This window comes from Bos grunniens, chromosome 3 (genome assembly GCF_055505025.1).
Source record: "Bos grunniens cultivar Pamir isolate PY7600 chromosome 3, Bosgru_T2T1.0, whole genome shotgun sequence".
Classification (NCBI taxonomy): domain Eukaryota; kingdom Metazoa; phylum Chordata; class Mammalia; order Artiodactyla; family Bovidae; genus Bos; species Bos grunniens.
The window spans coordinates 29,028,621-29,041,772 of NC_141167.1; the positions used below are offsets into that span (position 1 = coordinate 29,028,621).

Below are 13,152 nucleotides of genomic sequence, written 5' to 3' on the forward strand. Positions count from 1 at the left end.
AACTTCATCAAGGATAGAATATCTAAAGTAGGTCCTGAAGAATAAATGGGAAGTTTCCAAGCAGACAAGGGAGGAAAAAGCATACTCTAGAACTTAAAAAACTTCAAATATTTTATTTTAATTTTTTAATCTTTTTTACGCCATGCTGCACAGTTTGTGGGATCCTAGTTCCCCAGCCAGGGATTGAACCTGGGCCCCAGCAGTGAAAGCACTGAGTCCTACCCACTGGACTGCCAGGGATTTCCCTTCAAAGATTTTAAAGTAACATTTCCAGTAATTAAAGGTAGTTTGGAACTTTTATTACTAGATTATTATGAGTGCACGGTAGATAAACAGGTAAGTACTTATGTGAGGGGTTTCCCAAGTGGTGCAGTGGTAAAGAATCCACCTGCCAATGCAGGAGATGCAGGAGACTTGGGTTCATTTCCTGGGTCAGGAGATCCCCTGGAGGAAGAAATGGCAACCTACTCTAGTGTTCTTGCCTGGAGAATCCCACGGACAGAAGAGCCTGGCGGGCTGCAGTCCATAGGGCCGCAGAGTCGGACACTACTGAGCACCTGAGCACCTGAGCACACACTTATGTGGCAGTCCAATTCTATCACCAATGGTATCAGTGAGAAGTGAAATCTTCAACACAGGAGAAAGGAGATGTGAATACATGATAAAAGCAATTTAGTAAGAACTCTGTAGCACTGAACAGGAATTGGAAGTATCAGTATGAACTCACATATGTTCCATCAAGCAAACAACAGCCATACACACTGAAAAGGCCTGAAAACAATGACCAAGCCAGTTGCAACGAGCAACACTAGCATCCAGATTGTGACCTGAAAATTCCATTCCCCACTGAATGGAACCAGGAGTCCTTAGAGAAATGGCTCAGTCTGGGTCTGGAACAGGAAAAGTTCAAATGAGCCGAGAACATTTGGTTATAACAGACAGCAAGGCAGTTAACAGAGACTCCTAGAGTGTGCCAACAAGACCCAGGGGCCAACTGGTGTCCAAATATAGGACAATCTGAGCATCAGTAAGCATAATATTTGCAATGGCCTGAAGCTAATTGGTCATTGCTGCAGAGTCCTAGTGAACCAACTACAATTTTGAAAGCAGGTAAAAAAGAAAACAATCATTTATCTTGCTTTTCTTATACATAAACTGTATCAATGGACACCCAAACAGATGAAAGGAAATTTTTATTAAAGAAATATTCTAGTTAATAAAGGAAGAAAGATAGAATTGAAATATGATTGTTTTAAAACTCCTACTGAATCAATGAATCTAAGCATAGCTTATTAATGGCTTCTAATATCAAACAGAGAGATAATTAGACATTATGAGTTTATGGATGGAAGAATTTTACAGCACACATCAAGTAGTCTTGCCAAAAAATCATATCTGAATCTGATCAAACCTTTAGATACAACCATCAATTCACAGAAAACAGAGGACAGAGTTATATGTTAAATGATAACCATGGAGAAACAATCAGCAAAATACACGATAAATGAGCTTTCAACAAATAAATGGCAAAAGGAAAGAGAAAGAGAGAGATGGAATAGAACTCTATAATTTAAAAGGCATTTAAAGGCAATTATCCTGCAATTAAAAAGGAAAAAAAAAGGCTTTTAAGGTGCCTTCCCATTTAAGGTGGTCTAGTGGCTAAGACTCCACATTCCCAATGCAGGGGGTTTGGGTTTGATCCCTGGTCAGGGAACCAGACCCCACATGTTGCAACTAAAACATCCTGTGTGCCACAAAGAAGACCAGAGGCCCTGCCTGCTGCAGTGAAAAGCCAGTGCCATCAGATACATACATAAATAACTTTAAAAACAAATAAAAGGCATTTGAGAGATACACTACCCAATTGCAATATGAAATTCAAACACTGAATGTATTTGATATTAAATAATTATGATTTTTAAAATGTGATTATGGTACTATAGCTAGGTTTTGAAAAGAGTGTGCGTGTGCGTATATATATACACATATACATATATATATACGCATATATATACATACATATATATATATATTTTTTTTTTTTTTTAAGATTGTTTTAGCCTTTTATGTTTATTTTTGGCCACACTATGTGGCTTGTAGGATCTAGTTCCCTGGCCAGGGATCAAACCCAGGTTCATGTCATTCAAAGTGCAGAATCCTAACCACTAGACTACCAGGGAAGTCCCTGAAAAGAGTATCTTTTATAGATACAGAATATAAATGTTTATGTATGAAAGAACAGGATGTTCTAGAGTTGCTTCCAAACAATACAGGGGAAAGAGATGGAGAATATATGGGTATATGGATGAGACAAGACTGGCTGTGAGTTGACAACTGTTGAAAGTAAAAGAGGGGAAGGGTACTTAGGGATTCATTATACAATTCAGTCTATGAGAGTGAAAGAGGAGAGTGAAAATGCCAGCTTAAACCTCAACATTAAAAAAAACCAAGATCATGGCATCCAGTTATCCAGTTCCATCACTTCATGGCAAGTAGAAGGGGAGAAAGAGGAAACAGTGACAGATTTTATTTTCTTGGACTCCAAAATCACTGCGGACGGTGACTGCAGCCATGAAATGAAAAGACACTTGCTCCTTGGAAGGAAAGCTATGACCAACCTAGACAGCATATTCAAAAGCAGAGGTATCACCATTGCCAACAAAGGTCCATATGGTCAAAGCTATGGTTTTTCCATTAGTCATGTATGGATGTGAGAGTTGGTCCATAAAGAAGGCTTAGGGCTGAAGAATTGATGCTTTTGAATTGCTGTGCTGGAGAAGACTCTTGAGGGTCCTTTGAGCTGCAAGAAGATCAAACCAGTCAATCTTAAAGAAAATCAACCCGGAGTATTCACTGGAAGGACTGATGCTGAAGCTGAAGTTTTAATACTTGGGCCACTTGATGTGAAGAGCTAACTCACTGGAAAAGACCCTGATGCTGGGAAAGATTGAAGGCAAAAGAAGAAAGGGACAGGAGAGGATGAGATGGTTAGATAGCATCACCAACTCAATGGACATGAATTTGGGCAAACTCTGGGAGATAGTGGAGGACAGAACAGCCTGGAGTGCTACAGTCCATGGGGTCGCAAAGAGTCAGACACAACTTAGTGACTGAACAACAACAACACATTTTCCACTAAATAAATCAAATAAAAGAATAAAACGTTATTGTGTTGACCCACTTGCCATTGCAGGTTCTTCCAACTTTCCTCAAAGAAAGGGAACAAAGAAGAAAACTGAGAAAGAAATAGCCCAGGAATTGAAAATGGCTTCTCTGGGAAGGGACACTGCAGACGTGGTGTGGAAAAGAATTAGCTATGCTAATATTAGCTATGCTGTGAAATCATGCAGTTTGGATGCTGTGTTAAAGGGGATTATAGCACTGAGTTAAAGCTGATTTCAGAATAAAAGAACGGATGTGTATAAACCTAGTAAAAACATTTGAAGTTTTGGCTTATGAAATGAACTCTTGACATGAGTGAGTGAAAGGATAATTGCATATAAACCCTGGGTATCAAATCAGGAGGGTTTTAATTACAAAGGAGTTTCCTGAAGCCCTCTGCTCATCTCTTAATAAAGCCCATATCACACAGCAGTATAATTATATGCCAGTCGCCCTCCTCTGGATAGAACCACTTGTCATTGCCCCTGGGAAGGCAGTCCCAGTCTGGATTCGGTCCTTCAGACACTCCATCCCTCAAGCCAAAGTAAGATTCCCTAGGTTCACCAGGGTCCTGGCTCAGAGAAGAAATGGCACTGGCTCTAAGGTGATGTGCTGTGTGCTTAGTCACTCAGTCATGTCCAACTCTTTGTAACCCCATGGACTGCAGCCCGCCAGGCTCCCCTGTCCATGAGGATTCTCCAGGCAAAAATACTGGAGTGGGTTGCCATGCCCTCCTCCAGGGGATCTTCCCAATCCAGGGATTGAACCCAGGTCTCCTGCATTGCAGGCGGATTCTTTACCATCTGAACCACCTGATAAATATAAAATAGGAAGGAAGGAAGGAAAGAAGAAAGTAAAATGTTCTTTAAAATATCCCGATGACTTATGTAGGGGTAGCGTCCCTGATTACAAGTAACGGAGGCTCCTCTATGATCCTGAGGTTCCAGGGAGAGAAGGGGTTAATGCTCTCCCAGCAATTCCTTTCAGGCTAAGCCCTCCGATGCACAGATTTACACGAGGAAGGTTATCTGCAAGATAAAAAGTCATTCCTTTTCCTGAAAGCTGGGAGTCCAGAGATTACAGTGGGAGGCACAGTCAGCTCATAAATCTGCAGGGTTCAGGGCTCTGGGCAGCCCTTCTCATTGACAACGCAACTGGTGCTTCTGCCAGGGAGGCTCCAAAGAAACTGTTTGTCACTATCTCATTTAGAGACTTGACACCAGCACCCTTCGACAGTTCAGCTGGTAGAGCAGAGGGCTGTAGAAGTGGTTAGAGACTGGATACCCAAACGGAGACACTGACACCCAAGTTCACAGATGTGAGCAAAGCCCAGAGACATCGAACCTGTGAAAATCAGGATGGGGGGTCAGCAAGGGCCCTGAGGGCTAGGCTCTTCCCAGATGCCAGCTTCTGACTCTCTTAAGGTTGACAGCGCCTGGGACACTTGGTCTGGAGACATCATAACCAAACTGTATGAAGGAACTGAAGTCCCAGCCCAGGAGCAGGCTGCGAGAGCCCCTCTCCAGGTCGATGTCAGGTGTTCCGAGGCGAGGCAGACAGCCAGACAGCTATGTGTCCTCCACCTCTGTCCCTCTGCAGCTGAGCTCAGGTTTCCTTGCTCGAGGTGATGTGAGTCCACAGCACATGGTAGTGTCTCAGTGAATGGCCTGCATCTTCAGTCTCCCAAAAACCACGGGAAGCCAACTGCTCTTCCGAAAAACGGGCAATCAGTTGCTTCTGCTCAAGCAAGACCCTCTCTGTGAAGTCTTCCCCCAGGCCAAGTGAGCCAGTGTTTCTGTGCTCCCACAGTGCCCATCAACTAACAGCTTGGCCATGGCACTTCTCACAGAGCCTGGCCCACCGCCTGGTCCTTATCTGATGAGCTGTTTTACCCATGGACCAAGGTGCCTTGAGGCAGACTGTAGCTGATTATCTAGGTCCCCAGTGCCTCAAATAAACTTCAAGTGAGAGTGTAAATGGTGATCCAGGACTCAGCAAGCCAAGACACCTCTGGGTAAAAGCCCATATCCTGACTCTTGCCTGAATCCTACAAAGTCACCTCCATCTACTCAACAGTAATGAAGCATTTGCTCTGTCTGTGCCAGGTGGGCATTAAGCCAAGACCTGGGAGTGTGAGTGAAACAGAGTTCCTTCCCCGTGGACCTCAGATCCTGCCCTGAGGCTTTCTCTGCTAACAGTTAATGGAGTCCATTTGCAGGATGAGCTGGACAAGCATGCAGACAACTTAATAGTTATGCAAACAAGCTACCACATGTTCATTCTAAGGCAGTGGGTTCCAAAAAACAACCCACTGAGGTAGTGGAAGGAAAATAGAACGTCTATGAATATTTCTTTCATTAAAAAGTAAGGAATTAAGCTTTAATAGTTACTACATGGATTGACAACAGTCCTTGTAAATGCTTCAAATATACACCTCTCACTGCAGGTATGTGCCTGTGGCAGACAGACTCCAAGAAGAGGGGATATATGTATATGTACAGCTGACCCACTGTGCTGCATGGCAGAAATTAACACAACACTGTAAAGCCACTGTACTCCAATTAAAAAGAAAAAAAGACTTCCCCTTCAAAATGCAGGTGGTGCAGGTTTGATCCCTGGTCGGGGAACTAAGATTCCACATGCCTTGTGGCCAAAAATCCAGAAGAGAAGCAATATTATAACAAATTCAATAAAGACTTTAAAAATGGTCCAAAAAAATCTTTTTAAAAAGTGACATATAATAGAGAGCGTAATGGGATCACAAGGTAAGCAATGACTGCTGGAAGGGAAGGAACAGTTCAGATGACTAGGTTGGCTAGTGCAAAGGCAGGATGCGTTCCGGTGATGGCAGCAACTCAGCAAGGCTGCAGGCTCGGAATACTGAGGAGTGGGAGGGGGAGGCGAGAGACCAGCCGAGGAGGATCGGGGTCTTCTTCCTGTACTCTGACACCCTAGGCTAACCACCGACAGTGGAATCATCAAAGAGGCCAGAAAACAAACCAGGCATGAGAACTGGTAACCTTCAGAGAACTGCATGAGTAATTAAAGAGAGGTCATACTCAGGGTCTGAGGCCAGCCTGACAAGTCACAGAGAAACTGGAGAGAACCATCAGACTGTAATCAAATGGAATAAATCTATATTGTGCTGTTGGAGAGGGGACAGGGAGTAGAGAAGATGCTGGAGCCAAAAAGCAGGAACTCCTCTTACAGAAGAATCTGGGAGCTTGTGTTTCCCAAATGGATAAAGACAGATGAGTGAAAGTGAAAGTGTTAGTCGCTCAGTCAAGTTTCCCAAATGGATAAAGCCAAATGAGTAGACTTTCCCACTGAAGCCTCAGCAAGAGGGACATACACATGGACACGCGTGTGCACACACACCACACTGGATCATGCTGATGGATAAAAGGGTCCGGGCCTCTTGATGTTTGATGTTAACAACAGGACTGACATCCCTGCCCATTGTTACTGTACCTCACAGCGAGAAGATGAAAGATACTCTCTTGCTTTCCTCTTTAGCTGGACTTGGCTGCTACAACTGTTTGGTTTGGGGCAGCTGTGCTTGTTAGGAGATGGTCCATCTCTGGTGCATCAAAAAAGTAGGCCTGCAGGAAAGGGAGACCCAGGAGGAGAGTTAAAAAATAATGGTCCAGGTCAATGTCCTAGACTCCACGCTAAGAGCTCTTCTGGGCTCTCATGGCCCCTACATTTCCCCCACCACTCTGGTCATCACTGAACTGTCTCTATTTCTGTCTTGTACTCGACTGCACGCCTTTTAAATGTTTGCTACCATTTATTAAGCACTTGCTACCTATGACTCAATCTTCCTAACAGTCTGGTGGGGTTGTTCTCATTACTCTCATCTGACAGATGAAGAAACTGAGGCTCAGGGAGGCTGTCATTTGATCAGGCACACATGGCAGCAAGAGATGCAGGCAGGACTCACTGGTCCGTCTTTCCAACTACAAAGCTCAAGTTGTTCATCACCACAGTCTCTCCTCCGAAGACCATGTCCTTCTTGTCTCTGCATCGCCAGCCCCTCATGTAGGGCCTGGCACACTATATAAACAATCAATACTTAATGAACTGAACCAAGACAGGCTGCTGCTAAACCAGTCGGCTCCCTCTAAAGACCTTTCAAAGAAAGTGCTAGGCAGCCTCTACCTCTTAATTCTTCAGCCTGGAAATGAAAGGTTTGATAAGTGCTTCCACTCACCATCTACAATTTAACTGTCAAAAATCAGAAGGAGGTGGAAGACTGGAAAACATTAAGGAGGATCTTCCCACCTGTTTTGGTGTCTGAGAAGCCTAATGTGAGCCCAGGAAAATACCAGTCTCATAGCCTTGAATGAGGGTTGTTCGAAGGACAGGTGAACCCATTAATAAATCCGTGACCACCGCCTGCGCTTCATTCCTGCCTGCAGCAGGGACCTCAGGAAGGTGAAAAAGATAAAAAATCAGTAGGAACCATCTCACCAGCTCTACCCTCTATCAGCCAGAAGGGGGCGCCAACACATCGCACTGGAGTTTCCCCAAGGCACTTTCTATTTCAAGTTAGCGCTTCAACAGTCCATTTCAAAAAGTTTCTAGCTGCAGACTCCCTCTAGTTTGTCACCTTCCTGGAGAAATGCTATTAGTTTTGAAAGCCTTCCTCCCCAGAGCCACTTCCAGCAGCTCTGCTTTCTGAAGAAGGAGAAGAATGGCACTAACCCGAGCAGAGGCCAGCCCACACTGCTCGCGTTTGACCCCTCCAGTTATCTCGCACGTGCTCTGGGCCAAGACGCCCCCAGGATGCAAGAATAGCAACTCACTTCCAGGCTCCTGGAGGAAACCCTCACCAGACAGAACAAGCCAGGAAGCCCAGGTTCTAAACCTGGCTCTGCTAGGAACTCACACTATGACTTTGGACAAGTCTTATCTGCAGAATGAAAGAGCTGTAAAAATAATCCCTAACTAATTTCACAAACAGGGCACAGACATTCTATCTGTAGCTGTAACCACCTCAAACATAGGCTTGCATGCATGCTCAGTCGCTTCAGTAATGTCTGACTCTGTGACCCAATAGATGGTAGCCTGCAGAGGAGCCAAACATAGGTTTGGGCATCTCCAAACATACCAGCCAAGAACACACCCTCTACTCTAGTGCCTCCTTAGTCATCCCTGCCAGGCGTATTCCAGGATCAACTTAGATCAAGTGCAGGTACAAGTGCCAAGGAGCCCTCGGCAGGTGTGGGGCTGTCATATACTTCACTGCCCTGAGGCAAACACACCAATTCATGTTTCCTGTTGGAGAGTAGAAGGCCAAGCTGTCCAGTTCACCCGGTGCCCCTCAGCTCAAATAACTCCCCTGATACTTTTTCTCCCATACAGTGATGATGACTGCATGCATCATTCATCCTTACAACAGCAAAAATGCTACCATGTCTTCACTTCTCCTAAGTGAGGAGGTAGGGTCCAGCTGCTGCTGCTGCTGCTGCTAAGTAGCTTCAGTCATGTCCGACTCTGTGCGACCCATAGATGGCAGCCCACCAGGCTTCCCGTCCCTGGGATTCTCCAGGCAAGAACACTGGAGTGGGTTGCCATTGCCTTCTCCAATGCATGAAAGTGAAAAGTGAAAGTGAAGTCGCTCAGTCGTATCCGATAGGGTCCAGAGGGGCAAGCTAATAAACAAAAATGTAAGGAGTGATGGAGCTGAGACTAAAGCCTGTCTCCTAATGTCTGCCTCCACCCTCCTGCATTGTGCAACTCCCCCAGAAGAGAACGGAGGCGGCCGACTCCAGGGTGGACAACAGAACCCCAAGCACGGTGGTCTCCTGGCTAAACAGACAGTTCCCCTTCCTCCAGGAGAGAAAACTGTGCCTCCCCTCCAAGAAGTCCTGTACCTGTGATTAGCTGCCTGCTCCACCATCCAACCTGCCCCATTTCTCAGAACCCTCAGAACCCGACAGGGCAATGTCTTTTCTCCTGCCTCCTTCTCCCCTCCAACTTCTCAACCAGGCATATTTGTGTGTGTGTGTGTGTGTGTGTGTGTGTGTGTGTGTGTATGTGTGTGTGTCTCTGTGTATGGGTAAGAAGTTCAGGAGAAAGATGGGAAGCCGCCAGGGAGAGGCATCAATGAAAGGGCACTGCCCTTTTTTGTGACCCGGGACCACTCTTACTGGGGGACTCGGCAGAACAGGCCACAGAGTGGCCCTGGCAATTTCTGATAACCCAGGCCTCTTTTAATAACTTCTTTACATCTGAAAAAACTATCACAGTATGTGAAGGGTTTTCACAGCCATTTCATCGAGTCTCACTAAAGCCCATGAAATATAAATCTCCCTAACAGAAAAGGAAGCCCAGGCACTCAATGCCAAGAAGTTCCCAGTCCAGTGTTCTTTCTACTTGGTTATGATGCTCTCTTTTAGAAAACTGCTGAGTAGTAAGATGGGCAGGTAAACCCTAACTTCAGTGTCGTTTACCCCAAGAGGGAGTAGTAGGCACAGGAGGTAAAAGATCCTGGCTGCAGGTACCAAATTAAATGTGTTAACAACACTACCTCCCTGCTCTGCAGCCCTGTCTGCCTTGCTCCTCTCTATTCTTTACAGAACTGAACATGGCAATATCTTTCTCCTGCCTCCTTTCCTTCACCAACTTCTTAACAAGGAATGTAACACACACACAAAATTCTAAACAGAGATGGGAAGATGCCAGGGAGAGGTGTTACATCGAGAGAGTCAGTTTCAATGAAAAGCACATTCTTCCTCAGCAGACAGGAGGGTCACAGCATTTGAACGCATCAGTCCGGAGGTTCCAAGTACCAAACATGAAGAGTGTCACTCTGCTGCGAGTCCTCTGTCTCAAGGGGTCAAAGCTTAGGCACATGTAAAACGCATGTCAACCAACCCTGTGTTTCAGAACTTGGTACTTTCTAGGAGACTTGTTGAATGATAAAGTATTGGGATCTTATTAAAGCACTCAATGAGACTATGATTGTCTAGAGAAAATATTAAAGATCGGATAGTGCCAAAGATATATTAACTCCTGTTGCAAAGCCTGACCAACGGTCTGGCCGTGTGCTGTGTGGACATCTTCCTATGGGCATCAACGACCTTAACATTCTTGGACTCAAAATTTTTAAAAAACCTATACCAGGCCTGGTTACGGCTACTGGCAGCAAATTTCATACACAGTGTGTATAGAAATGAAAAAACCGTATCTCGTTAAGATCAAAGGAAATGGACCTAACTTATGGGCATTTACGGGACAAGTTCTAGGTTAAGTGCTTTATCTGTATTATTTTATCCTCAGAACGGTTTTCTGTGGCAAGAACTATTATACCCACGTTACAGATTAAGAGATCCAGAGAAGTTAGGTTCCCTGCCCAAGTTCACACAGCTGGTGAGAGATAGAGCTGATCTTTAACCTGGATGTGTCTAACTCAAAAAGTACATGCTCTTCCTAAAAAGATACCCAAACACATTAAACATTGTTTTAAATGTTGTTCATCTTAAAAATAACTTATCTTTTCTATTTTGACTTCATTCTCAAGTTCTCCATCTAAATATGTGCAAAAACCCAGCAAAGGCATGCAGAGGTGGAACTCCCGGACCCCTGCTCCCCAGCCTTAAGTGAAGATACTCATTCATCCCTACTTCCTCTAGCCAGACACCAAATATCAACCAAACTTCAGAAATCAGGTAAAGTCAGAAAAAAAAGAAATTAGGTAAACTCAGAGATTACAACCAAATTCTCATGACTGTTATTTCTCATCCAGCAGAGCCTATTTAAAACAATATTTATTCCAGGGAGCCAGCTTTTAAAGAACCATGGTGTCTGACAGTTTGAGGTCTTAGCGTGGCATCTAAAGCACACCAGAAGAGCATCGGAACGAGACCGTACCAAGCAGCCCACAGAAAGCAGCATGTGAAGCAACACAATCGTCACAATTGTGGCCAATGCGATGCGTCGGTTGTCCTCACGAACAGCTGGCCAAAAGGTCATTGCCAAGACAGAGCCTGAGATGGCCAGGGCAATCATAACTAGAACCCAACGGACCGCTTTCTGGGGGATGATCCACAGTATCTGAAAGAAAAGGAGGGTGGGGAGGGTTTGTCAGAGTGGCATTTGTTCATTCCAGGCACATGTGCTCATAAAGGCCTGGGAGCCCATCAGCAGTGGAGCCCTTGCTGCCACTTGGGTTTCCGAGCACAGCCCACAGAAATCCCACCCGTGTGCAGACCGAGGGGAACGCTTCCCTAATGAAGGGCCCAAGATGCACGGAAGGAACTAGGCTCCCCGGCCCCCATTCCCAGAAAATTTCTAAATTCTGGGGTTATTTTTTCAGATGCACATCAGTGTTAGGTTAGAAATAATGATGCCAGCTGAGTAATTGTGGCCTCACTCAGAGTGAGTGTGGTACTTACTGCCGTGGGGATATAAATGAAGAGTGAATATCCATAGACGCATACAATCTCCAAAAATGAATAGGAAACGATGTTCATAACTTTACTGTTTCTCCATACAAGGAAACCCCAGAGTGCGAGAGGAATCAGCCAGGCATAGGCGTAGATGATTGTGGCTGCGATGGACACTGAGGGCGAGAAGACACAAGTTGCAATTCCACTGTCGCGATACTTCTGGGACCCACTGGACTCACTCCCTGCAGGGGTGTCCATCTGCCTCACTGGGTCAGCGGGTGATGTCTTACTGGTTTCGGTCCCTGAGCTTGGCAAGGTACCCGATAAGCAGCAGATGCTCGATAAATGTGCCAAATCCATGTTCCTTCAGCGTGTCTTTGTGATGATGACTAGCAGTCTCTCCTATGGTTTCTATAATTCACTTTATAACTAACAACTAATAGTATTAAACGACTGAATTATGTACTGAAATGCTTCCGAGGACCACACTACAAGAATTTAAATACACGGAGCATTTCAATCAAATAAAAGTCAACTATCCCCTTGGAAGAACACGTCCTCTTTCCTAATATAACAAAAGCTGACACTGATTTCTTTAGCAAATTTATGAAAATACCCTGGGAACAGATTAACTTGTTCCGTGTGCTATTTAGAGCTCCTTCTGTCTCTGAAACAGGGAGTTTCAACTCATTGATGAATTGCTTAAAATATTCTCCAGTTCCACTTTCTTCTTTAAATAATCCTTGTCTCTGTGGTGCAAATGCTACTGAGTGACTCCTCAGAGCAGCAGCGTTCACTGCATTACTTACTGTCCGTCCCTCCTCCTTCCCAGCAGCAGCATGCCCTGGAGGGTTCGGCTTCACTCTTCTGGAGTGGAGGATCATAAGTGTGGCTCAGTCCACAACACCAGCCCTTCCCACGTGAAAATCAGCAGGTAATCCGTCAAATGCTCTTGGCAAGAACAAAAGCACTCCTAACAACTATGGCCAGGCTCTGGGTAAGATATGTGATTGTCCAAAACACTCTCCAGCTCCCAGAGCAGTTTTTTCATGTAAGTAACTCTGTCACTAAGTCAAATGTAATTTTGCTGATCTACTGCCTTTTTCTTGAATAAGGAAAGGAAGAGGCAGGAAACTGCTGCTATGACGATGGCTGTCCACTGGGTGTCAGGCGTTACACTGAGTGCTTTTCTGAGAGGTGACACCGTATAACGATCAGAGCTACAGACTGTATATACAGACGCTGATCCTAGCTCTGCCACTTGCTGCTTAGTCACCAAGTAGTGTCTGATTCGTTGCCACCCCATGGGCTACTGCAGCCTGCCAGGCTGATCTGTCTGGGGGACATCCCAGGCAAGAATTGCTGGAGTGGGTTGCCACTTCCTTCTTCAAGGGATCTTCCCAACCCAGGGATTGAACCCAGATCTCCTACCTGGCAGGTGGGTTCTTTACCACTGAACCACCTCGGATGCCCAGCTCTGTCACTTATATTAATAGATGAGTGGTGAGTTACTTAACTTTCCTGCCTCAGTATCCTCATCTGTAAAATGGGAATAATAACAGTGCACTACCTTATAAGACTATTAGAATTAAAT

The 13,152-nt window shown here is 45.0% G+C and overlaps 1 protein-coding gene across 14 annotated transcripts in view; it reads right to left on the reverse strand.

The window, feature by feature from the left end:
• The window catches only part of YIPF1 (Yip1 domain family member 1), a 40,040-nt gene that overhangs the window by 7,835 nt on the left and 19,053 nt on the right, over window positions 1-13,152 (reverse strand). For 8 of the 14 annotated variants that reach the window (XM_086389276.1, XM_086389330.1, XM_086389272.1 and 5 more), the window contains 3 exons: window positions 11,565-11,731; window positions 11,041-11,223; window positions 6,634-6,764 (listed from right to left, as the gene is read on the reverse strand). In XM_086389276.1, coding sequence (XP_086245402.1) covers window positions 6,675-6,764; window positions 11,041-11,223; window positions 11,565-11,731 — 440 coding nt within the window. In that variant the 3' untranslated portion in view covers window positions 6,634-6,674. Of the gene's footprint in view, window positions 1-1,176; window positions 4,507-6,633; window positions 6,765-11,040; window positions 11,224-11,564; window positions 11,732-13,152 lie in introns of those variants that run through there. The other 6 variants (XM_086389269.1, XM_086389323.1, XM_086389287.1 and 3 more) reach the window with 4 other exon arrangements.